The sequence below is a fragment of the Artemia sp. Qi Xiang Cuo genome, chromosome 1 (genome assembly GCF_049724085.1).
Source record: "Artemia sp. Qi Xiang Cuo chromosome 1, ASM4972408v1, whole genome shotgun sequence".
In the NCBI taxonomy this organism is placed as follows: Eukaryota; Metazoa; Arthropoda; class Branchiopoda; order Anostraca; family Artemiidae; genus Artemia; species Artemia sp. Qi Xiang Cuo.
In genome coordinates this window covers 34040821-34066278 of record NC_142794.1, presented here as the reverse complement: position 1 = coordinate 34066278, position 25458 = coordinate 34040821, and the positions used below count along the sequence as shown (strand labels likewise).

Below are 25458 nucleotides of genomic sequence, written 5' to 3'. Positions count from 1 at the left end.
AGACATCTAACTTTCTTTTATTCACTCTTTACTTTGGTTTGAAAACTTCTTTCTTTTTTTCGTTTTTCTTAGTGTACCCACGCTAACCTTTAATGCGAGGGAGGCTACTATCCCTCAACCACTACATTCTAGATCAGAATAGCCTAGCACAGTTAGACAAAAAAAATACATGAATTTAACTTCTTTTTTTTTCTTGTAGTTTTCTTTCTTTGAAAAAGTCCTTTTCCGTAAAGTGTTCTAAAATTAACCTTGAACAACAAGTAAAATCACTTTTTGGCATGGAAAGCACTGATGTGTTTCATTTTTTTTTCTTTGTTTTTTTTTTCCAGGAGCTATCGTACCGAGCTAGTGGTCTCATTTGAAAGGAAATCTCTGTATCCAGTGCCTTTTTAAATAATTTACATTTTTTAAGTATAGAGGCCAAATCGTCCCTCAAATCATGGGAAAATATAAAAAGTTACTTCCTTTTTGTTCAAGATGATGGAGGGGGAGACTTTAAGCCTACTATGGAGTTTTCTGCAATGACAATTCGAATGGAGTAGTTTTGTTTCCATCCGATGTCATTTCTGGCTATTTTTTGGATTTTCCATAAATTTGTTTCCAGATAACATTTTACTATCAAGACTAATTAAAATAATAGTTACCATTCCTGAAACAGTTGTAATGGCGATCTATTCTCACTAGGCTTTTTTTTTAACGCCCTTGGATTTTTATTTTTTTTACTATGTGCCTTGGTTAATTCTTTACTATGTTACAGCTATCGCTGCAACCATGATCTGACATTAAATTTGTTTTCCTAACCAGCCTTCTTATGTATGTTTTTTTTTTTTTTTTTTTTTTTTTTTTTTTTTTTTTTTTATACTGACTGGAAAGTCCAAATTCAGTCCATCTTGGCTTGTGATACACATTTTTCAGGAAATATCACACCCAGGAGAAATCCTTTGCCTTTTTATTAGCTGGATCTAGTAAACAACGAAACATTTGAAAAGCAGGTTATACCCAAGCGGGGTAGCGAAAGGTCATTAGGAAGGATTAAAATGAAATCGGAACTTCGTGGGAGGATTAAAAGAAATCGGAACTTCGTGAGAGGGAATAAAGAGTGAAACTTTGAGTAGATTGCAGTAGATGAGGAACCTGTGCAGCTGTGTGCGTTTCATGCGGCTTCGTGTTGAAGTGAAGTGGTAGTAGTAGTATTGTTTTGTCATTATTGCTTATGCCATGTAATATGGAAAAGAAAAATAGCCTTCGCAGATTCCAGGCCAAAATTCAAAGTCAAGAAAGTCGTATTTTTCCTTGAATCCCAGTTATGCAACAGACTTTTGTCTGCACAATGTAATTTTCATAAGAACGTATTTTACGAAAAGGCTATCAATTTTGTTCTTTCGTAATTTGAAAGTTTTTTTTTCCTTTCTTTTATAGGATAGAAACAGTATTGAATTAGTTCAAGATCCATTGAATGAACATGAATGTATGGCTCAGCTTGTCGCTGTTTTGCTTCATATGGATGACCTGGAATTGTTTAAAACTCCAGAGGTAGGTAGAAGTCTTTAAAGTTTCTCAGGGGCTAAAGTTGTAACCTTAGTTTGGGCGGTTAGAGGCGAGGGGGTAAACTTCTAAAATTTGTCAACGAAGTATCACAGGGATTTTGATAAAAGCACGTTCAACTGTTGGAAAATAGATATTCAAGCATAAAAAAGAAATTTCTTAAGTTATCCGCCGCATATCTAGATAAAATGAAGTTAAGTTACCTTGCAAGGTTTACTCTGCGTCAACATCTTAAGCTTTAATGTTGTCAAAATACTGGAGAACGTAGCCGAAGAATACAAAGCACCTTAGTAGCCCTGTTTTTCTGCGTAAGATACTTGGATCAAGAGTGTGACTACGTGGTATTCATCGTCGTGACATTTTAGGTTTTCTGTGAAACGCAATATCCCCCCCCCCCCCATGTTCTATATCCTTCTCTTCTTTTTCGAAATTTTAAAATTTATGATCTTTCGTCAGTTTGCACTTTCTATTTTGAATATTTTGTAAATTTTGACTTGGTTTTCAAATTCGTTTTATAACAGTGAATTGGTTTTGAAATTTAAAATCAGAGATATTGGAATTGACTAAGATTAAAATAGATAACCTTTATCTATTTTAATATTAGTCAATTCCAATTCCACCTTAAGTATGAAAATATTCTCTAATGCATAACCGTGTCCCTCTTTTTCTAGAATTTAAAAGATGTTTGAGTTGTTATTTTTTTTTGGTTTTGTTCGACATATTTTATTTTATTTATTTAATTTTTTATTTAACGAAAACATATACATAAATTTTGTACAAAGGAGAAGAGAGGAATCTCATAATGTCTCCTTTATAAAAAAAAATAGGAAAAAGAAATTACACTTCCCGCTAACATAACTCCAAAAAAGAAAAGAAAAGTTGATAAGAACATAACAATTTTAAAATAAATTTAAAGAAGAAAGGAAATAACAAGAAGAAAACATAACTTAACTATCGACTCACGGAGATAGGGATGGGGTTATGTCTATTATTCGGTTATGTTTTTATGTTTATTGTAAATCGTTGCTTTATTCTATTTTTGTTGAAGTATTTTTGCCATTTTATTTATGTATTTTATACTCCTCCATATACTCCTCCATTTTGAGGGAATTAAATCAGTAATATAAAGGAAGTTCCAGTATTTACAAATTAAAGTAGAGAGTATTTTAACTTTCATAACCTGATTATTTCATCAGTTTTAGGGATCGGCATTAACTTATTAGTTTACAGAAAAAGTGCCTCTGGATATCTAAGTCTTTGAAACTAAATAACTGAAGTTGGGGTAGGTTACAACGTACCTTAGGTCGTATTTGTGTAAAATCGGCAAACATTTGTGTGGTCAATTTTTCATGATAAATATTATTTTGTCAGTAAAACCTGTGAGTAAACTAAGCGAGACTGTGAGTAAACTGTTCCGGTTTTGCTCACTGTGCCTGTGAGTAAACTGTGAGTAAACTGTTCCAGTTTTGCTCACTGTGCCTGTGAGTAAACTGTGAGTAAACTGTTCCGGGTTTGCTCACTGTGCCTGTGAGTAAACTGTGAGTAAACTGTTCCGGTTTTGCTCACTGTGCCTGTGAGTAAACTGTTCCGGGTTTGCTCACTGTGCAAGAAACATGTAAATGTATAGCTTCTAGTGAAAAAAAGAAGAAAAGGGCACAAGTTATGCATTAAGAATATAATAATCCTGATATTCTTTTCTCTTTTTCTAATTCCTGTGTTTTATATTAATTTGATAATTATTATTTTAACAGTAAACATTTGTGTTTTCTTCTTTTTAGTTGCCTCAATCGCTGAAAGAGATCAAAGAGAAATTAACAAATGCACGAGTTCCATTAATAGTCCATGTTTTCCTGGGGAAACTAATATGTAACACCAATCATATCATTGAACGTTATTCTGGAGAATTTTTAGGTCCATTGTTGCGTGTAATTGCGAGAATTCTTGGAGAAAAGAAGCATTTCCCCCCAGTTGCAAGGGATTTGGTAAATCATTTTGATCCCTATGCTTTTTATTGCTGAATATTTGTTTTAATCCTTTTCTATTTTTATGATAAGATTTCATTGCAAAAGCCCGTAGGCCTTAGCAACACAAGAAAAAAGCCACAAGAAAAACCACAAACCAAAAAAAAACTCAAGGTGAACATTTTAACCGACAATAACAACCTTAATAAATCCAAACGCCTTTACTGCTTTAACAGATTATCACCTCAAATATGATTCCCTATTTTTTGTCCCTATATTAATCAACTTACACAAATGTTTAGCAGCACACTCATTCCTTTCAGACATCCGCTTAATTAACCTACACTTACTCCCAGACACTTCTGAAACATTTATTCTGCAACTCAGACAGTTCTTCATACTCGCATACAAAATGAAAGGGATTTTCATTCATATATCTATTCATTCACACACTACCATTCTTCAAACTCTCCAAAAAAGCTGCCTTAAGAAGCTATACTCTGGGGAATCTAATTATTTTCTCCCAAAATTTCACTATTCTAACCAATTTAGCACTCCTTAAAGAAAACACCCCAGATGTACTTTCAGTAATACTGAACTAAATAAATCCTTTAAGCTTAAAATTATCTTAAAATACCTTAGCGGAACTACTTCTAACTTAGCTGCTCTAGAAAACTCCAAACCTCTGACCCATAATGTAGACCGAAAGCTACTTTCGTCTGGAAGACTCTTTTCGGAATCCTCATGTCAGCTGGCTGACCTAAACTACTTCTCAATAGCATACTTATAACCTATTACCCCTTCAGTTACAATTCTCTACATGCCTAGACATCCCCTTTGGTGCGTAAAGCTTAACACCCAAATAAACATTTTCCTCCAAAAATTAGCTCTAACCTCAGATTCAACCTCTCCTTAACTCTTAAACATTAATACTATTGTCTTACTAGCCGATAAAACTACATACTTCTTTTTAAATAATCCTTAATTATATCTATCTGAAGATTATCTCTACTAACCGCCACAAGAGGTGTAACATAAACCAATCCAAAGATACATTGCAAAGATACAAAGATACGAATGGCTCTATTATTTTTCATAATAGAGCAGCCAAGTAACTTTTCTCAAAACCTTCACAACAAGTATCACTTGTTGAGAAAAATGCTACGGATAATTCTAGCATATTTTCTTTTTAATACCTTCGAAGTAAAAATATGGTCAGCAGCATTAAACGTTGATCTGAGTCCCGCTTGCACCAGGCCACAGTTTATATAATTATTCAGTATGATCTTTCCCTATCTCACCCATTATAAAAACCTGGACCGAGGTGCGAGTGCTCCAGAGAACGTTTTTGCAGACATAAACACAAGTGGCATTAGATCTTTTCACGGGTAGACAAAGAATAATCACCTACGGAACAAGTACTGACAAAACCACTTGGCTGGCTCAACCAATAAGTGGACAATAAGTGCAGAAATAAGTGGGAGGAGCTTTTCGTTCGCACCGAGAATGAAGAGCCAGAAATCATCTGCGGCAAACTTACTGGTATATTATATAAACTGTGCACCAGGCTAAGTATATCCTCATTTGCTAACCAATCTCTTGAACTAGATTCCAAAACTTTAAGCCTAATTTACTTACAACTTTCCCCGTAAAGATAGATCTAAAGTTTTTATGTAACTTCTCATCACCTTTCTTAAAAAGAGACACTACTACCAAAGTGTCCCATGAGCGAGGCTAACAATTTTTCTTTACGATAAACGACAAAATTGAGTCCAACATGGGTATTAGAATCATCCCCTCCTAATCTTAGGGCCTTCATAGGCATAATATCTGTTCCTGGACACGAACTACCATTCGTCCTTTTCAACTGATTCCATAATCATTGAGATACATCCCATAATCATTCTGTCTAAAAGGGTATGACACCATCAATTGACCTAAATCTCTAGCCACTGGACCATTCAGCTCATTCACCCTGACAGGTGCTAATTCCCTATTTTCGAAATAACCTGGCCATGTCTCAACTGGCAGGACATCTCCTAATATTCTTGGGCTATTCTAGGACTATAAGCTTTCTTAATTGCTTCATTAATCTACATCTGCCCCTCTTTCGTTTTAACCCTATTAAATTCCGACCTTAATTTCCTATATTCAACTGCCCTACGTGAATTCAGTTCCTGATCCGATGGGTTCGTTCTTTTAAGTAGCCTTAAAGCCATAACCACATCTTCCCTTTCCTGCCCACACTTCCCATAAAAAATCCTTATCTTTCCTAGCTGAATGGTTCCTATCCTGACAAAAAGGGCTAATATTCTCATAAATCCTATCTGTAATCACCGACAGAGCTCAATCTGTTTCAGCCGGTTCTGAAAATTCCAAAATCAAATGGTAATCATTCTGAATTTCATCTCTTTCTAGTTCCCTTTTTAGCCAATTATTCTTTCTCCATAGCTGTCCAAACTGGTTTACGGATCCTTTCCTTACATATGGACTATTAATATAACCTTTCACACCGTTGAACCTTTCAACCTTTCACACGCTCCCAGTTGAAGACTCACTGGCAAATGGTCTGACCAAACCAACTCTAGAACCCTAACGTCCACTGCCCAAGGCAGAAGAGACAAACTAAATAAAATCTTATCAATTAAACTTGGGCTAAACCCGCTATGACTGGTAAAATCACCCTTACCAAAATCTTCCCCCAAACTCCTTTTCATAATTATTAATCCCTTCTGTTAGCAAAAATTAATCCCTTCTGGTAAAAAAAATATTTGCCTATTGAAGTATAAATGAAACTCAAAACGAACAGAAATTAAATAAAGAATCAATGCAAACAAACATACTATAGATATTAATGTAAAGGAATAAATAAATCTTAGAACGTGAAACTTAAACTGAATATGCAAATCAAGCTTGAAACGAACAAAAATCACTACAAACAAGAGTTTTGGTATCGCCTCCTTTTCTCACTGTAAAAGTCTAAAACCTACTGCATTATTGGCGCTTCACTGACAATGAATTTTATTAAAAATATTTTATTTTGTACTTAATATTAAAATAAACATTAAAATTATAGTAAAATTTTGAATTGATGAGTTCATTTTCACAGCAATCAATATCATTGTACATCAAATATGCAGTTTACTTTTATTAGTTCTTTCTAAAATTGTTCAAGACGAATATAGTTTCACTACAAACAAGAGTTTGGATACTACCCCCTTCCTTAACTGTAAAACCAAAAGCCTACTAAGTCATTGGCACTTCACTGAAAACGAATTATATTACAAATATTTTCTTTTCCAGTTCTTACAGCATTGAAAATGAAAGTATAATCACAGTGAAATAAAATCTTGAACTGATGGATCTTTCAACAATTAATATCATTATATATCAAATATTTAATTTGATTTTGTTTATACTTTCCAAGACTGTACAAGACATCTAGTTTTCAGTAAAGCGCCAATGACGCAGTAGGTCTTAGACTTTTACACTGAGAGAAGAAGGCGATACCCAAACTCTTGTTTGTAGTTATTTTTGTTCGATTTAAGCTTGATTTGCATATTCAATTTAAGTTTCACTCATTTTAAGATTTATTTATTGATTTACATTAATATCTATAGTATGTTTGTTTGCATTGATTCTTTATTTAATTTCTGTTCGTTTTGGGTTTCATTTAATACTTCAATAGGCAAATTTTTTTTTTCGTTTTAAGCTTGATTTGCATATTCAATTTAAGCATTACTCGCTTTAAGATCTATTTATTCATTTATATTATTACTTGTTGTATGTTTTTTTGCTATGATTGTTTATTTAATTTCTGTTCGTTTTGGGTTGCATTTAATAGTAATTTTTGGATCTTTTTTAGTTTGAATTTTAACAGATATTTGTATCTGCTGATCTTAAGCTTAAAATGGCCTTTACTTTTCTTTGAAAAATTTCTTTTTTGGAAAGTTTTTTTTTAATTAATTTTTGTTCGTTTTTTATTGCAAAAAGTTTCCATGTTTTTAAAAATCCTTATTTCAAAATCAAACTTTTTTTTCAAAATCAAATGTTCATCAAAGTATCAAAACTAGCATCAAATTAACAATATCAAATTAAAAAAATCGGTTTGTGTCAACCTCGGATTTTTTATTATCCAATATTTGAACTATTTTTAATAAAATCGCTATCTCAAAATTTTGATCGGATGGGTTTGGGAGAAAAAGGGTGTGGGGGGGGGGCTTATTGCCCTTCGATCTCTTTTGAATCTTTAAGAGTGAACTAGAACTATTTGTTTTCAATCAAATGGGCCCTATCTGAAGTTTTACGTGCATCCCTTCTATAAGAGCCATATATGCCCCCAGGGCATAACTTATAACGCCTATCCCCGGGCCCTGGGGGGTTGTGTCGACCCCGGAGTTTTAATATCTGATATTTGAACTATTTTTAACAAAATAGTCACCTTAAAATTTTTATCGGATGGGCTTGGGGAAGAAAAAGGCATGGAGGGAGAGGGGCTAGTTGTCCTCCGATCTCTTTTGACTCTGAGAAAGTGAACTAGAACTTTTAATTTCAAGTCAAATGAGCCCTCTATGAAATTTATACGAGCATCCCTTTCATAAGAACTATATACGGCCCCAGCGCATAACTTACAACACCTGCCCCCGAGCCGTGGGAGGTTGTGTCGACACCAGAATTTTCGTTTTCTGACCTTTGAACTATTTAATAAAATGGCTATCTCAAAATTTTCATCGGATGGGTTTTGAAAAAAGGGCGTGGGGGGCTAGGGGCTCTCCGACCTTTTTGTACTCTTAAAAATTGGACTAGAACTTTCAATTTCCATTCAAATCAGCCCTCTCTGAACTTTATACGAGAATCCCTTCTATAAGAACCATATGCCCCCAGGGCATAACTTACGACGCCTGCTCCCGGGCCCTGGAGGGTTGTGTCGACACCGGAGTTTTTTTTTGTCTGACCTTTGAACTATTTTTAACAAAATGGCTGTTTCAAAATTTCTGTCGGATATATTTGGGAGAAAAGGGGCGTGGGGGATAACTAGAACTTTCAATTTCCAATCAAATGAGCCCTTTCTGAAGTTTATACGAGCATCCCTTCCATTACAGCTATATGTGCCCCCAGGCATATATAGATGGGCGAGGGCGGGGGGGGGGGCTAGTTACCCTCTGATCTCTTGACTCTTAAAAACTGCACTAGAACTTTCAATTTCAAATCAAATGAGGCCTGTCTAAATTTTATAAGAGTATCCCTTTCATAAGAAGTATATATGCCCCCAGGGCATAATTTACAACGCCTGTCCCCGTGCCCTAGGGGGTTGTTTCGACACCTGAGTTTTGTTATCTGACTTTTGATCTAGTTTTAACAAAATGGCTATCTTAAAATTTTTACCGGATGCATTTGGGGAAAAAGGACGTGGGGAGGGGGCTAGCTGCTCTCCAATCTCTTTTGACTCTCAAAAACTGAACTAGAACTTTCAGTTTCTAATCAAATGAGCTCTCTCTGAAGTTTGTACGAGCATCCCTTCCATAAGAACCATATATGCCCCCAGGGTATAACTTACACCGCCTGTCCTTGGATCCTGGGGGTGGGGTTGTGTCAACACAGGAGTTTTCGTTATATGATCTTTGAACTACTTTAAAAAAATGGCTATCTCAAAGTTCTTATTAGATGGGTTTGAGGGAAAAAGATCGTGGAAGGGGGGAGGGCTAGTTGCCCTCCGACCTCTTTTGACCCTTAACAAGTGAACTAGAACTTTCAATTTCCAATCAAATGAGCCTTTTTTGAAGTTTATACGAGCATCCCATCCATAAGAACCAGATATGCCCGAAGGGCATAACTCACAACGCCTGCCCCCGGGCCCTGGGGGCTTGTGTCGACACCAGAGTTTTTGTCTTATGATCTTTGAACTGCTTTTAACAAAATGGCTATCTGAAAATTTTTATCAGATGCATTTGGGAAAAAAGAGCGTGGGGGGGGCTGGTTACCCTCTGATCTCTTTTGACCCTTAAAAACTACACCAGAACTCTAAATTTTCAATCAAATGAGCCCTCTCAGAAGTTTATACGAGCATTTCTTCCATAAGAACCATATATGACCCCAGGGCATAACTTACCACGCCTGCCCACGGGCCCTTGGGGGTTGTGTCGACACCGGAGTTTTTGTTATATGATCTATGAAATATTTTTAACAAAATGGCTATCTCAAAATTTTTATCGGACGCATTTTGGAAAAGAAGAGCGTGGGGGGGATAGTTGCCCTCCAATCAGTTTTGACTCTTTAAAAGGGCACTAGAACTCTCGATTTCCAATCGAATGAGCCCCCTTTGAAGTTTATGCCACGACCCCTTCCTTTGAAAAAAAAAATAAAAAAGCCATAATAAAAAAACATTGAAGCCTTATGGTCTTTACTATAGGCTACGCTATAACGTTGTTTCTTATTTCCCATATCTCTTCACGGCTCGTAGAATTATTTTTTGGAGGCAAATTTATAACACACACAACAAGATATCTTTAATCGAAAACAAAAACTGTGACGAATTTTTCGACTCACTTTCTATTCTACTACTCAAATTAAATACACCTTTCCTAAAAACCGCCAAAACACTTTCATCATATTTACCATGTGCCGAAACTTACCTCTTACACTCAAAAACATCAAAATCTACCTGTGACGAAGAATAATCAAGATATTACTAAGCTTCAACATGGCAAACAAAATCTTATCTTTCGCAACCTCCTGATGTACTCAGTTCTAATAGACTTTCTAGCTTTTCCCTACTTCATCTATGTAAATTCCAAACTACAGAACGGAAGCACGAGTCAGTACCTCTATTCCTGATTTAGGCAATCTTGTCTCGTTCCCTGGTGCTATTGCTCCCCCCTCCCCCAGCAGGTGGTTCCCGAGGAAAAACTGGGGCTGTCACTAGCTGACAATGCACAAATATTCAAGTCTCCTGATTGACCTCCCTTAATTTGACAATTCTATTCGCATCTGCCCCCTGCTATAAATGACCAATTTTCTGACAATTCCTTCTAACTTGTCCGTCGCCAAGCTGAGCTAAATCCATTGCAGCTTCTTTTCTAACTGGGGTATAATACGGAACACCTACAAAAGCAGCCTGGCCCTCCTCCTCTACGCCAAATGCAGAAGCGGCGCTTCCAAAACTCTGACCACTAGTAGCATAATTAGCTGACTCATTTCTCTTACTCAAATTACTCTGATTACCCTGATTAATACTTGGCGGAATTGGAGGGGGGCAGCTAACCTACACCTGCCATGGACACTGAAGCACTATTTTCTACGCTACCCGTAAATGCTTTCCCTTCGACAATCAACTTTGTGTCACGGAGTTTAATATTTTTCAAGGTATAGCTTCAACTACGCTCTTATAAATAGTTCTTTTTACCCATAATATGGTGCTACGTCTACACTCTCTGGTCGCAAAAACCGTGACTGTTTTAAAATAAAATAAAGAAAGCTCTTATGCTAAAACTTTACTAAACAGGGGGCGTCCCACGACTAGCTCAAAACGAAAAATGTCCTTGATATCACGAGGGGCTAACTCGAGGTTCAGAATTTTCACGTTTCAGTGAGAAATAACACGCACCGAAGGACCGGCATAAAACCATACACCTCAAAGTTATTTTATGGAGTTACCTGATTTGAGGAGAAAGATGTTTTCAAAGCATTTCAGAGGGATTGATTGGATCAAGAACATTTAAAAAAATAGAAATTTGGATGATTTTAAAAGGTTGGGTAAATTTCTTTGAGTAGGGCATGGCACATAGAAGAAGTTTTGAATAAATTGTGGGTAGTTTAAGGTTAGTGAGGTTGTGAGTTGTTAATATTAATTATTCTGTTGTTGTTATCATTTTTATTATGTTACTGCAGAGTTATCGCTGTGTGTTACGTTTTACTCTTACTGTTATAAGCCATTACTATTGCAATGTATATTATTATTTTGTCCGTAAATCTTTTTTTTTTCCATGGCCCGTACAGACTTTTGTAGCAATCATTGTTAATATATTTATCTATATATTATTTATAGAAGCTATATTTTGAAATCCAGACGATTCCGTCAAAAATAATTTATTGCTCTCTTTGATAGCTTGCCCTGATACTTTCTTGGGCCCCCAGAAATGTACCAGATCCCGACTCAGTTGTTGAAAGAAGTCACGCCAATAGAATAATTGAAAGTCTAGTGGAAGGATCAGCCAGGTCTTCCTCAAAATCCCCAAAATTGCTTCTAGAAATTCTGAGGTAATTTTTGCTTCTGTTTAGGCTTGATCTTTTGTGCCGCTGTCTCTGTTTATTTTAGTACATTTTAGCTTTTTTATTGTATTTTACTTTCCTGCAAACATGGTAGGTAGGCACCCTCCCCTCTTCCTCGAGGTATGGTCCACAAAGTCAGTGTTTCCACTTCTATGTTTTTGCTGTAGATCGAGATTATTTTTTTTTCGTTTTTTTTTTTTTTGTCGTAACTACAACTGAAAGAGCCTTTCTGAAATTATAACATATTGGATTTCTTCCAATTTGACCTCTCTGTTTCAAATAACGGCTCTACTGGTATTGTCAGTATTTAACTGTGGTCTCTAGAAATTTTCTGGAAAAAAATCTGGAAACACTGTCAAAGAAACCACAGGAAAAAGTCTGGCCGAGAAATTCCTTAGTTTTTTGTTTTAATCAGGTTAAATAAAGTTGAAAGTATGTGGGTGATTCTGCTGTGAATTCATATCTAGACCATTCATGGTTATTTATATTTAGTATTTAAGTTAATTTAACTCATAAATTAAATCTATTACAGACAAAAACTACAACTGTTATTATAAATAGCCGCCTGTGTGAAGGCATAAAATGACTGAGACTAGGCAGTTAGAATTATTACAATAACATAGCCATTAAATCACAAAGAAAACCATCAAAGACAAAGAAATAAAGGAGAAGAAGAAGAAAACCAAAAACCTCAAATCACCTGTATAACTAGGGAAATGTTATTTAGCTCCTTTTGTCTGAAGTGATATAAGTTGACTAAAATTAAATGGTCTTTATTCATTGGTTAATATTTAGGTAAGCGTTTTTTATGGCGTTTTAATGCATAAAATGTCCCCCTTCTAAAACTCAACGGTTTCCTTTTCTGTCTTGTATATTTAAATTTGACAAAAATTTTCATGCCCAGGGTCCGAACATACTTGAATTTCATGATAGCAGCAATTACTGCAGCCCAGTAGAGAAAAAACATATAGATTCATTCCTGGCAGCTTCGTTCAATTTGGAATAAGTTCTGGGGATACCCAGGTGGTAAGTTTGTTCTGTATTCCATTAATTCGTTAGTTGAAAAATAACCATTCAATTTTCCATTTAATTCAGTTTCTGAATATTATAGTTGGTACATTTACAATTGTGTCCCAGCCCCGTCTTCCTAATGCCAGGATAGGGTCATATACAAAACTTTGATGGTTCTGTTGGTTTTCTATTTTTTGTGCTTGTTTCTCATCGACAGTCACTTCATATCGTCAAATAATACCACATAAAACAAATTGCATATAGTCTAGGGCTACATTCAGGAATTAGGTGAGCTGGGACGCAATTACGCGGTGGCGATTGTTATATCTGGAAATAGTATTGAATGGCAAATCGAATAATATTGAACATTAGACAAATTTACCGCCAAAACCTTTACCACAAAAACCTTGAAAAGCATAATTTTAGTTAGAGCTTAAACCTGTAAAATTATTAAAGCATCAGATCTCACCTTAAGTTTGTACATTGCAGCATAAGTTGGAAACTACCCGCGAAACGAGAAGCAAATTTTGTTATTCTAGTCAGCCCTAGCTCAAATCATAGGCAGCGCGCTAGCGCTGCCAAAGTAAAGAACGATGTGGGCACAATGTGTTTTTTCTCCACCCGGGCACTTCGTATCGAAGTAGTTGTCGTAGAAACTTCGAAAAGGGCTCATTCGATTGGAAATTGGAGTGGCTAGTGCCCTTTTTAATAGTCCAAAGTGAATGTAGAGCAACTACCCCCCCCCCACGCCCATCATTCCCCCAAACACATCCAATCAAAATTTTGATATATCCATTTTGTTCAGCGTAGTTGATTTCCAGATAGAAAAATCTTTTTGACGAGGACGTTCCCCGACAACCATCAGAGCAAGGGTTTTAAGTTATGTCCTGGGGGCACATAAGGTGTTTGTAGAAGGCGTTGTAGTGGAAACTTCAAAAAAGGCTCATTCGATTACAAATTCAAGGGGCTAGTGCCCGTTTTAATAATCGAAAGTGATTGGTGGGCAACTAGCCCCCCCCCCGCGCTCATCATTCCCCCAAACACATCAAATCAAAATTTTGAGATAGCTAATTTGTTCAGCGTAGTTGATTTCTAGATAGAAAATATGTTTTGAGGAGGACACTCCCCTACAGCCCTCGGGGCAAGGGTTTTATGTTATGCCCTAGGGGCATGTAAGGTTTTTATAGAAGGCGTTGTCGTAGAGACTTCAAAAAAGGTTCATTCAATTGGAAATTCAAAGGGCTAGTGCCCCTTTTGATAGTCGAAAGTGATTGGAGGGCAACTAGCCCCCCCCCCCGCCCCTCATTCCCCCAAACACATCCAATCAAAATTTTGAGACAGCCAATTTGTTCATCGTAGTTGATTTCCAGATATAAAATATGTTTTTGAGGAGGACACTTCCTCACAACCCTCAGGTCAAGGGTTTTATGTTATGCCCTGGGGGCATATAAGGTTTTATAGAAGGCTTTGTCATAGAAACTTCAAAAAAGGCTCATTTGATTGAAAATTCAAAGGGCTAGTGCCCTTTTTAATAGTTGAAAGTGATTGGACGGTAACTAACCCCCCCTCACATGCCCACCTTTTCATAGACAGCGCGCTAGCGCTGCCTAAGTAAAGAACGATGTGGGCACACTGTGTTGTTTTTGTGGGGTTTTTTTTCTCCATACCCGTGCACTTCGTATCGAAAGAGGTCGTCGTAGAAACCTTGAAAGGGGCTCACTCGATTGGAAATTGGAGTGGCTAGTGCCCTTTTTAATAGTTTAAAGTGATTGGAGGGCAACTAGTCCCCCCCCACGCCCCTCTGTCCCCCAAACACATCCGCTCGAAATTTTGAGATAGCCATTTTGTTCAGCGTAGTTGATTTCCAGATAGAAAATATGTTTTTGAGGAGGAAACTCCCCTACAACCCTCAGGGCAAGGGTTTTAAGTTATGCCCTGGGGGCATATAAGGTTTTTATAGAAAGTGTTGTCGTAGAAACTTCAAAAGAGGTTCATTCGACTGGAAATTCAAAGGGCTAGTACCCTTTTTAATAGTAGAAAGTGATTGTAGGGCAAATAGCCCCCCCCTCCCACGCCCATCATTACCCCTAATACATCCAATCAAAATTTTGAGATAGACATTTTGTTCAGCGTAGTTGTTTTCCAAATAGAAAATATGTTTTTGAGGAGGACACTCCCCCACAACCCTCAGGGCAAGGGTTTTAAGTTATGGCCTGGGTGAATATAAAGTTTTTCTAGAAGGTGTAGTCGTAAAAACTTCAAAAAAGACTAATTTTATTGGAAATTCATAGGGCTTGTCCCCTTTATAATAGTTGAAAGTGATTGGACGGTTGATAACCCCCCCTATTCCGGCCACCTTAACATAGGCAGCGCGCTAGCGCTGCCTCAGTATAACACAATTTGGGCACAATGTGTTGTTTTTTGGGATTTTTTTCCTCATACTCGGGCACTTCGTATCGAAGGAGTCGTCGTAGAAACTTCGAAAAGGGCTCACTCGATTGGAAATTGGAGTGGCTAGTGTCCTTTTTAATAGTCGAAAGTGATTGGAGGGCCCACGCCCATCATTCCCCCTAACACATCCAATCAAATTTTTGAGATAACCATTTTGTTCAGCGTAGTTGATTGACAGATAGAAAATACTTTTTGAGGAGGACACTCCCCCACAACCCTCAGGGCAAGGATTTTAAGTTATGCCCTGGGGGCATATAAGGTTTTTATAGAAGGTGTTGTCGTAGAAAATTCAAAACAGGCTCATTCGATTTGAAATTCAAAGGGCTAGTGCCCTTTTTAATAGTCAAAAGTGATTGGAGGGCAACTAGTCCCCTCCTCCCACGCCCATCATTCCCCCAAATACATCCAATCAAGATTTTGAGATAGCCATTTTGTTCAGCGTAGTTGATTTTCAGATAGAAAATAAGTTTTTGAGGAAGACACTCCCCCACAACCCTCAGGGTTTTAAGTTATACCCTGGGAGCATTTAAGGTTTTCATAGAAGGCGTTGTCGTAGAAACTTCAAAAAAGCTCATTCGATTGGAAATTCAACGGGCTATTGCCCTTTTTAATAGTCGAAAGTGATTGGACGGTAACTAACCCCCCTCTCATGCCCACCTTGTCATAGACAGCGCGCTAGCACTCACTAAGCAAAGAACGATAAGGGCACAATATGTTGTTTTTGGGTTTTTTTTTCTCCATACCCGGGCACTTCATATCGAAGGATTCGTCGTAGAAACTTCGAAAAAGGCTCACTAGATTAGAAATTGGAGTGGCCAGTGCCCTTTTTAATAGTCTAAAGTGATTGGAGGGCCACTAGTCCCCCCCACGCCCCTCATTCCCCCCAACACATCCGCTCGAAATTTGGAGATAGCCATTTTGTTCAGCGTAGTTGATTTCCAGATAGAAAATATGTTTCTGAGGAGGAAACTCCCCTACAACCCTCAGGGCAAGGGTTGTAAGTTATGCCCTGGGGGCATATAGGGTTTTTATAGAAGGTGTTGTCGTAGAAATTTCAATAGAGGCTCATTCGATTGGAAATTCAAAGGGCTTGCGCCCTTTTTAATAGTCTAAAATGAGTGTAGGGCAACTAACCCCCCCCTCCCACGCCCATCATTCCCCCAAACACATCCAATCAAAGTTTTGAGATAGCCATTTTGTTCAGCGTAGTTGTTTTTCAGATAGAAAATATGTTTTTGAGGAGGACACTCCCCCACAACCCTCAGGGCAAGGGTTTTAAGTTATGGCCTGGGGGCATATAAGGTTTTTATAGAAGGCGTTGTCGTAGAAACTTCAAAAAAGGCTCATTCGATTGGAAATTCAAAGGTCTAGTGCCCTTTTTAATAATTGAAAGTGATTGGACAGTAGCTAACCCCCCCTCTCACGCCAACCTTTTCATAGGCAGCGCGCTAGCGCTGCCTAAGTAAAGAACAATTTGGGCACAATGTGTTCTTTTTTGGGATTTTTTTCCTCATACTCGGACACATCGTATCGAAGGAGTCGTCGTAGAAACTACGAAAAGGGCTCACTCGATTGGAAATTGGAGTGGCTAGTGTCCTTTTTAATAGTCGAAAGTGATTGGAGGGCCCACGCCCATCATTCCCCCTAACACATCCAATCAAATTTTTGAGATAACCATTTTGTTCAGCGTAGTTGATTTCCAGATAGAAAATACTTTTTGAGGAGGACACTCCCCCACAACCCTCAGGGCAAGGGTTTAAAGTTATGCCCTGGGGGCATATAACGTTTTTATAGAAGGTGTTGTCGTAGAAACTTCAAAACAGGCTCATTCGATTGGAAATTGAAAGGGCTAGTACCCTTTTTAATAGTCGAAAGTGATTGGAGGGCAACTAGTCCCCTCCTCCCACGCCCATCATTCCCCCAAATACATCCAATCAAGATTTTGAGATAGCCATTTTGTTCAGCGTAGTTGATTTTCAGATAGAAAATAAGTTTTTGAGGAAGACACTCCCCCACAACCCTCAGGGTTTTAAGTTATACCCAGGGGGCATTTAATGTTTCTATAGGAGGCTTTGTCGTAGAAACTTCAAAAAAAGTTCATTTGATTGGAAATTCAAAGGACTAGTGCTCTTTTTAATATTCAAAAGTAATTGGAGGGCAACTAGCACCACCCACGCCCATCATTCCCCCAAACACATCCAATAAAAACTTTTAGATAGCCATTTTGTTCAGCATAGTTGATTTCTAGATAGAAAATATGTTTTTGAGGAGGACAGTCCCCCACAACCCTCAGGGCAAGGGTTTTTAGTTATGCCCCAAGGTTTTTATATAAGGCGTTGTCGTAGAAACTTCAAAACAGGCTCATTCGATTGGAAATTCAGAGGGCTAGTACCCTTTTTAATAGTCGAAAGTGATTGGAGGGCAACTAGTCCCTCCCCACGCCCATCATTCTCCCAAACACATCCAATCAAATTTTTGAGATAGCCATTTCGTTCAGCGTTGTTAATTTCCAGATAGAAAATATGTTTTTGAGGAGGACACTCCCCAACAACCCTCAGGGCAAGGGTTTTAAGTTATATCCTGGGATATAACTTAAGGTTTTAATAGAAGGCGCTGTCATAGAAACTTCAAAAGGGGCTCATTTGATTGGAAATTCAAAGAGCTAGTGCCCTTTTTAATAGTTGAAAGTGATTGGAGGGCAACTAGCCCCCCCCCCACGTCCATAATTCACCCAAACACATCAAATCAAAATTTTGAGATAGTCATTTTGTTTAGCGTTGTTTATTTACAGATAGATAGTGTATTTTTGAGAGGGACACCCCCCCTAAAACTCCCAGGGCGAGAGTTTCGAGTTATGCTCAGGGGGCATATAATGTTCTTATAGAAGGCGTTGTCGTAAAAACTGAAAAAAAAGTTCATTCAATTGAAAATTGAAAGGGCTAGTGCGCTTTTTAATTGTCGAAAGTGATTGGAGGGTAACTAGCCCTCCCCACACCCATCATTCCCCCAAACACATCCAATAAAAATTTTGAGACAGCCATTTTGTTCAGCGTAGTTGACTTACACATAGAAAATATGTTTTTGAGGAGGATACTCCGCTACAGCCCTCAGGGCAAGGGTTTTAATTTATGCCCTGGGGGCATATAAGGTTTTTATAGAAGGTGTTGTCGTAGAAACTTCAAAACAGGCTCATTTGATTTGAAATTCAAAGGGCTAGTACCCGTTTTAATAGTCGAAAGTAATTGGAGGGCAACTAGCCCCCCCCCCACGCCCATCATTCACCCAAATACATCCAACAAAAATTTTGAGATAGCCATTTTGTTCAGCGTAGTTGATTTCCAGTTAGAAAATATATCTTTGAGGAGGACACTCCCCCACAAACCTCAGGGCAAGGGTTTTAAGTTATGCCCAGGGGGCATTTAATGTTTGTATAGAAGGTTTGTCGTAGAAACTTCAAAAAAGCTCATTCGATTGGAAATTCAACGGGCTAGTGCCCTTTTTAATAGTCGAAAGCGATTGAAGGGCAACTAGCCCCCCCACGCCCATCATTCCCCCAAACACATCCAATAAAAATTTCGAGATAGCCATTTTATTAGGCGTAGTTGATTTCGAGATAGAAAATATGTTTTTGAGGAGGACACTCCCCCACAACCCTCAGGGCAAGGGTTATAAGTTATACCCTGGGGCATATAAGGTTTTTATAGAAGATGTTATCGTAGAAACTTCAAAACAGGCTCATTCGATTGGAAATTTAAAGGGCTAGTACCCTTTTTAATAGTCGAAAGTTATTGAAGGGCAAACGAGCAGAAATTAACATAGGTTGGGCGCAAAACCCCTATGTCTTCCCAAGGCCAGAACAAAATTTGCGCTTTACTGAAAAACATATAAATGTTTTTACTTTTATGACTTTAATAAATCAAATAATATTAACATTTTGATTACTAAATATCAGTACATGTATATTAAACTGACAATGCACATTCATTTGTATTTTTTTCAGTAAAGTGCAAATTTTGTTCTGACCTTGGGAAGGCATAGGGGTTTTGCGCCCAACCTATGTTAATTTCTGCTCGTTTTGAGTTTGACTCGGTTATTTATTGACTCGGTTTTTACTTTTCTTTGAGAAACTTATTTTGTGGAAAAAGTTTTTTTAATTAATTTATTCATAAGCCAGGGGATGTGTCAAGCTGGGTCAAGTTACATCAAGGTTTAGTTGCTTTGGGGCTGAGATAAGTGGGGGTTGAATTGCAAGGGACTGAGTTAAATGAAGGTTGAATTCCACGGTAACTTATTTGAATTAGTGGTGATTGTATGGCGGCGGATTTAAACATCAGTTGAGTTGAACAAGGATTCAGTTAAATGCGTTGAATTGAAGGGTGTTGAGTTAAAGGAAAGTTGAGTTACACACACACCGAGTAAGGCTAGTGTGTTTAAGACTTAATTACCAGCGTATTTAAGAATATATTCATGCTCTTTTGCCAGGCTTATGTTATTGGTTTACTGCAATTTTTTGTTTGTTGTGTATATGCTTTTTGGCATGATCTTGTCGATGTTCATTTCAATAGTAGGCTTTTTGGGTTGAATTAGCCTATTTGAAACAAAGCAGACAACAAGATGAAAATAATGCAGCCACAGGAAGAATATGGGTAGAAATAAAATGTATGTTACTAAGTTTGTGTTCATTAAAAAGAGACATGTGAAGCTCTTCGAAATATTCGGATTTTTTAAACTTCTATTTTTTTCTGATTTCTCGAAGATCTAAGAAAAGGACGGAGACACCTCCTAAAAGTGTAGTTTCGATGAGAATAAGAAACTCATATTCAATCTGTCTGCATAGCTTAGAAACAAAGTTTCACCTTTCTGTCTAAGAAACTATGAATTTTACTTGTTTGGTGGGTTTTTTTTCGAGAATTATAGCATGTACCCTTGTTCGCGGATACGCGTTTGTTTTGTTCCTGGGCACAGGTGGACACGGGTTTTGAAGTATCTTTTGTAAGTAACACGGGGAAGAGAATGGTATCTCTGAAACTATTTCAATAAAATAGGCCTTTAGTTTTTCAATGTATAGTAAATAAGATATTTTCCAGGACTGTTGTGGAAAAATGGCAACCTTGTGCTGAGTTTCCAATGGCTACCATATTAAGTCTTTTCAAAGGCTCTGAAGATGACAAGCTATGGGCATTGTATGCTTTGGACGCTTTACTCATTAATAAAGTCAAACCAATCAACAGTGTTTCAAGGAGCGACAGGACAGAGTTAAATAAAAAAATCTTGGAATGTTGGAGAATCAAAATGAGGGAGACATTTGTTGCAAGTGGAGAGGTTTGTGGTGAACTTCACAGATTGGTAACTGAAAAACAGGACAAAGATGATGTAGATCTGGCCTTCCTTGACTCGCTGAAAAAGCTGCTAACAGCTGTCAGAAGAGAAGACAAAACTGAGTTTATACATCTTTTATATAGGATGCAAATCCACAGCCCAACAATTCTTAATGAGTAAGATTTTCATTAATTTTCATTGGGTTGTCCCTTATACGGGTTATATCGGGTTATCTCGTGGTTCAAAGATAGTCTGAATTTATACATGTTTCGTAAAATTAATAAAAAAAAAACTTTCTGAAAAAGACGTTTTTCAAAGAAAAGTAAGGGCCATTTTAAGCTTAAGATCAGCAGATGCAAATACCTGTTAAAATTCAAACTCAAAACGACCAGAAATTACTATTAAAGAATAAATGAAACCCAAAACGAACAGAAAATAAATACACAATCATAGCAAAAAACATACAACAAGTAATAATATAAATGAATAAATAGATCTTAAAGCGAGTAATGCTTAAAATGCATATGCAAATCAAGCTTAAAACGAAAATAAATATTTTGTTAGTGAAGTATAAATGAAACCCAAAACGAACAGAAAATAAATAAACAATCAATGCAAACAAACATACAATAGATATTAATTTAAATGAATAAACAAGTCTTAAAACGATTGAAACCTAAATTGAATACACAAATCAAGTTGGAATCGAATAAAAACCACTACAAACAAGAGTTTGGGTATCGCCTCCTTCTCTCACTGTAAAAGTCTAAAGCCTACTCCGTCATGGACCCTATACTAAAAACTATATGCGTCTTGAACAGTCTTGGAACTAATAAATAATATCAAAATGAGTATTAGATATATAATGATATTGGTTGTTGAAAGACCCATCACTTCAAAATTTTATTTCACTGTAATTTTATTTCCATTTTCAATGATGTAAGAACTGGAGAAGAAAATATTTATAATATAATTTATTTTTAGTGAAATGCTAATGACGCAGTAGGCTTTTGGTTTTTACAATTAAGGAAAGGGGCAGTATCCAAACTCTTGTTTGTACTGAAAATGTATTCTTCTTGAACAATCTTAGAAAGAACTAATAAATTAAACTGAATATCTGATGTATAATGATATTAATTGCTGAAAGCACATCAATTCAAAAATGTACTGTAATTTTAATGTAAGTACAAAAGAAAATATTTGTAATTTAATTTGTTTTCAGTAAAGCGCCAATGATGCAGTAGGTTTTAGACTTTTACAGTGAGAGAAGGAGGCGATACCCAAACTCATGCTTGCAGTGACTTTTGTTCGTTTCAAGCTTGATTAGCAGATTCATTTTAAGTTTAACTCGTTTTAAGATTTATTTATGCATTTATATTTGTATCAGAAGCATAGTTGTTGTTTGGCCTTTGAACTTTTTTGAACAAAATGGCAATCTCAAAATTTTGACCGCATGCCCTTTGAAAATGTAAAGCGTGGTTGGGCGGGCATGCCCTAGTTGCCCATTGATCACTTTTGACTCTTAAAAAAGAACTAGAAGTTTCAATTTCTGATCAAATGAGCCCCCTCCAAAATTAATACGACCACCCCTTCCACAAAAACCATATATTCTAATAATAGGCAACTTACATAAGTTACAATCCTTGCCATATTTTCTACCTGTAAATCAACTACGCTGAACAAAATGGCTATCTCAAAATTTTTATTGGCTATGGAGGATTTCTCAACCCCTAAGTTATAGTAATTTGAATTTTGGACTATTTTGAACAAATTGACTATTTCAAGATTTTAATAGGATAAATTTGGGAGAAAGGCACAAGGGGGGGGGTTAATGCTAAGGGGTGGGTGCGTTTGGCTGTGTACATCCTTCCCATGGTGACCCTGTTTTCACTAATCTTAATGCACAACTAAAAAAAACAATGAAACATCGAATCATTATTGCCTTTATGATCTTTAGTTTTCTATTGTCAAAAACATAGTAACAGAAAAAAATTAATTTAAAAAACTAAAATAACTTTACATAACAGATAACCACTCACAAGAAGTAGGCTATATAGAGCTATCCTCCCATTTGCGCTGCAAATGGGAGAATATTAGGGGGTCGTATTTAATTCTAGGGGGTGTGTCATTTGAGTCCCCTCCAAAGTTTATACGACCAACTCTTCCATAACAACCTTATATGCGCCCGAAGTATAAGTTATAGCCCTTCACCTGGGTCTGGGGGTGGAGGGTTATGTTGACTTCTAAGTTTCTGTTATCTGATCGTTAGACTACTTCAAACAAACTAGCAATCTCAAAATTTTGGATCGGATGCATTTGTAAAAAAAGATTGTGTGTGTGTAGGGCGGGGGGGGGGGTAGATACCCTCCGATACCTTTTGACTTATAGAAAGGTAACTAGAATTTTCATTTTCAAATCAAATGAGCCACTTCTGAATTTTATACGACCTTTCCTTGCATAAAAACCTCATTTAAATAAAATGACCCAGGGCTTAACTTAAAACACTTGCCCCCGGGATCAGGGTGTGTGTCAACCTCGGAGTTTTCATTATCTGATGTTTGAGCTATTTTTAACAAAACGGCTATCTCAAAATTTTTATCGGATGGGTTTGGGGGAAAAAGGGTGTGGGGAGGGGAAGCGGCTAATTGTCCTTTGACCGCTTTTGACTCTTTAAAAGTGATCTAGAACTTTCAATTTCCATTCAAATGAGCCCTCTCTGAAGTTTATACGAGCATCTCTTTCATAAGAACCATATATGCCCCCAGGACATAGCTTCCATTTGAAGTGCCTCTGGGAACCAATTTTATTACAAATATTTTCTTTTGTACTTATATTGAAAATAAACATTAAAATTAGAGTAAAATTTTGAACTGATGAGCGTTCAGCAATCAATATCGTTATACATCAAATATTCTGTTTAATTTATCTGTTCTTTCTAAGATCGTTCAAGAAGAATGTAGTTTCACTACAAGCAAGAGTTTGGATGCTTCCCCCCTCATTAACTGTAAAAACCTACTGTGTCATTGGCGCTTCATGAAAACGAATTATATTACGAATATTTTCTTTCCACTTCTTACAGCATTGAAAATGAAAATAAAATTGCAGTGAAATAAAATCTTGAACTGATGGATCATTCAACAATCAATATAATTGTATATCAAATATTCAATTTGATTTTTTTATACTTTCCAAGACTGTTGAACGCATATAGTTTTCAGTAAAGCGCCAATGAGGCAGCAGGTTTAAGACTTTTAACAGTGAGAGAAGGAGGCAATACCCAGACACTTGTTTGTAGTGATTTTAGTTCGTTTCAAGCTTTATTTGCATGTTCAGTTTAAGTTTCGCTCGTTTTAAGTTTTATTTATTCATTTACATTAGTATCTATTGTATGTTTGTTTGCATTGATTGTTTATTTAATTTCTGTTCGTTTTAAGTTTCATTTTTACTTCAATAGCAAAATATTTTTTTTCGTTTTAAGCTTGATTTGCATAGTCAATTAAAGAATTCCCCCAGGGCCCTGGGGGGAGGGTCGACCCCGAAGTTTTCATTATATGATCTGTCAACTATTTAAAAAAATAGCTGTCTCAAAATTCTTATCGGATGGGTGTGAGGAAAAAGGGGTGTGGAAGGGGGGCTAGTTACCCTCAGATCTCTTTTGTTTCTTAAAAAGCGAACTAGAACCTTCAATTTCCAAACAAATCAGCCCTCTTTGAAGTTTATACGAGCATCCCTTCCATAAGAACCATATATACCCCCAGGGCATAACTTACAACGCCTGCCCCCGGGCCCTGGATTGTGTCGACACCGCAGTTTTGTTATATGATCGTTGAACTATATTTAACAAAATGGCAGTCTCAAAATTTTTATCAGATGCATTTGGGAAAAAAACATGGGGGAGGCTGATTACCCTCCTATCTCTTTTGACTCTTTAAAAGTGAATTAGAACTTTCAATTTCCGATCAAATGAGCCCTATCTGAAGTTTATACGAGCAATCCTTCCATAAGAAACATATACGCCCCCAGGGCATAACTTACAATGCTTGCCCCCGGGCTCTGGGGGGGGGGGGGTGTCGACACTGGAGTTTTGTTATATAGTCTTTGAACTATTTTTAATAAAATGGCTATCTCAAAATTTTTATTGGATGCGTTTGGGAAAAGAAGCGTAGGGGGGGGGGGCTAGTTGCCCTCCCATCACTTTTGACTCTTAAAAAGGGCATTAGAACTCTTGATTTCTAATCGAATGAGCCCCTCCGAAATTTATGTAAGACCCCTTTCATATGAAGTGCCTCTGGAAAAAAACTAAATAATTAAACATTGGAGCCGTATGGCCTTTACTATAGGCAACGCTATAGCGTTGCTTCTGATATAACTCCAATAGCACTTGGTGCAGTGTTGGCAATTAGGGAGTGGGTGTGCACGTGATCCTCATATATTCCACCCCCTCTAAATTTTGAAAAATACCTTTTTTGGGAGCATTTTCATTGTAAAATGCCTGTTTTGGTATTTTCATTGTAAAAGTTTAAAAAAATACACCTCTTTGGTTTAGAAAAATACACTTTGCCCCCCCCCCCTAAATTTTTATGAATTGAAATCAGATGGGGGGATTGAGTTCTTTTTAAGGGACTAAAGTAAACTTTGAACAATTTTTATTGATTACTGACCATTATGCGGAGTTCGAAGTTTTTTTTAAGTGGCTATCCTAGTTTATTGTTAAGGTTTAAAGCTATATATTATTTTTCTGCTCTTGTATGGTTTTGATATATCAACAAAAGACGAAAATTTTGTTATCATTTCATATCCGAGATTCAGTTCTATCCATCCGCCCAATTAAACTTTTGGAACTTGCTATACAGGATTTTTTTTAAGATTAAATACGTTGAAAATTGATGGAAAATCGTTGAAA

The 25458-nt window shown here is 36.9% G+C and overlaps 1 protein-coding gene across 1 annotated transcript in view; it reads left to right on the top strand.

Annotated features, from left to right (window-relative positions):
* Positions 1 to 25458, top strand: part of LOC148956224 (DNA-dependent protein kinase catalytic subunit-like) — a 495889-nt gene that overhangs the window by 327662 nt on the left and 142769 nt on the right. Inside the window, exons 29-32 of the mRNA XM_089099625.1 lie at positions 1420 to 1533; positions 3324 to 3527; positions 11611 to 11762; positions 20324 to 20731. Coding sequence (XP_088955751.1) covers positions 1420 to 1533; positions 3324 to 3527; positions 11611 to 11762; positions 20324 to 20731 — 878 coding nt within the window. The remainder of the gene's footprint in view (positions 1 to 1419; positions 1534 to 3323; positions 3528 to 11610; positions 11763 to 20323; positions 20732 to 25458) is intronic.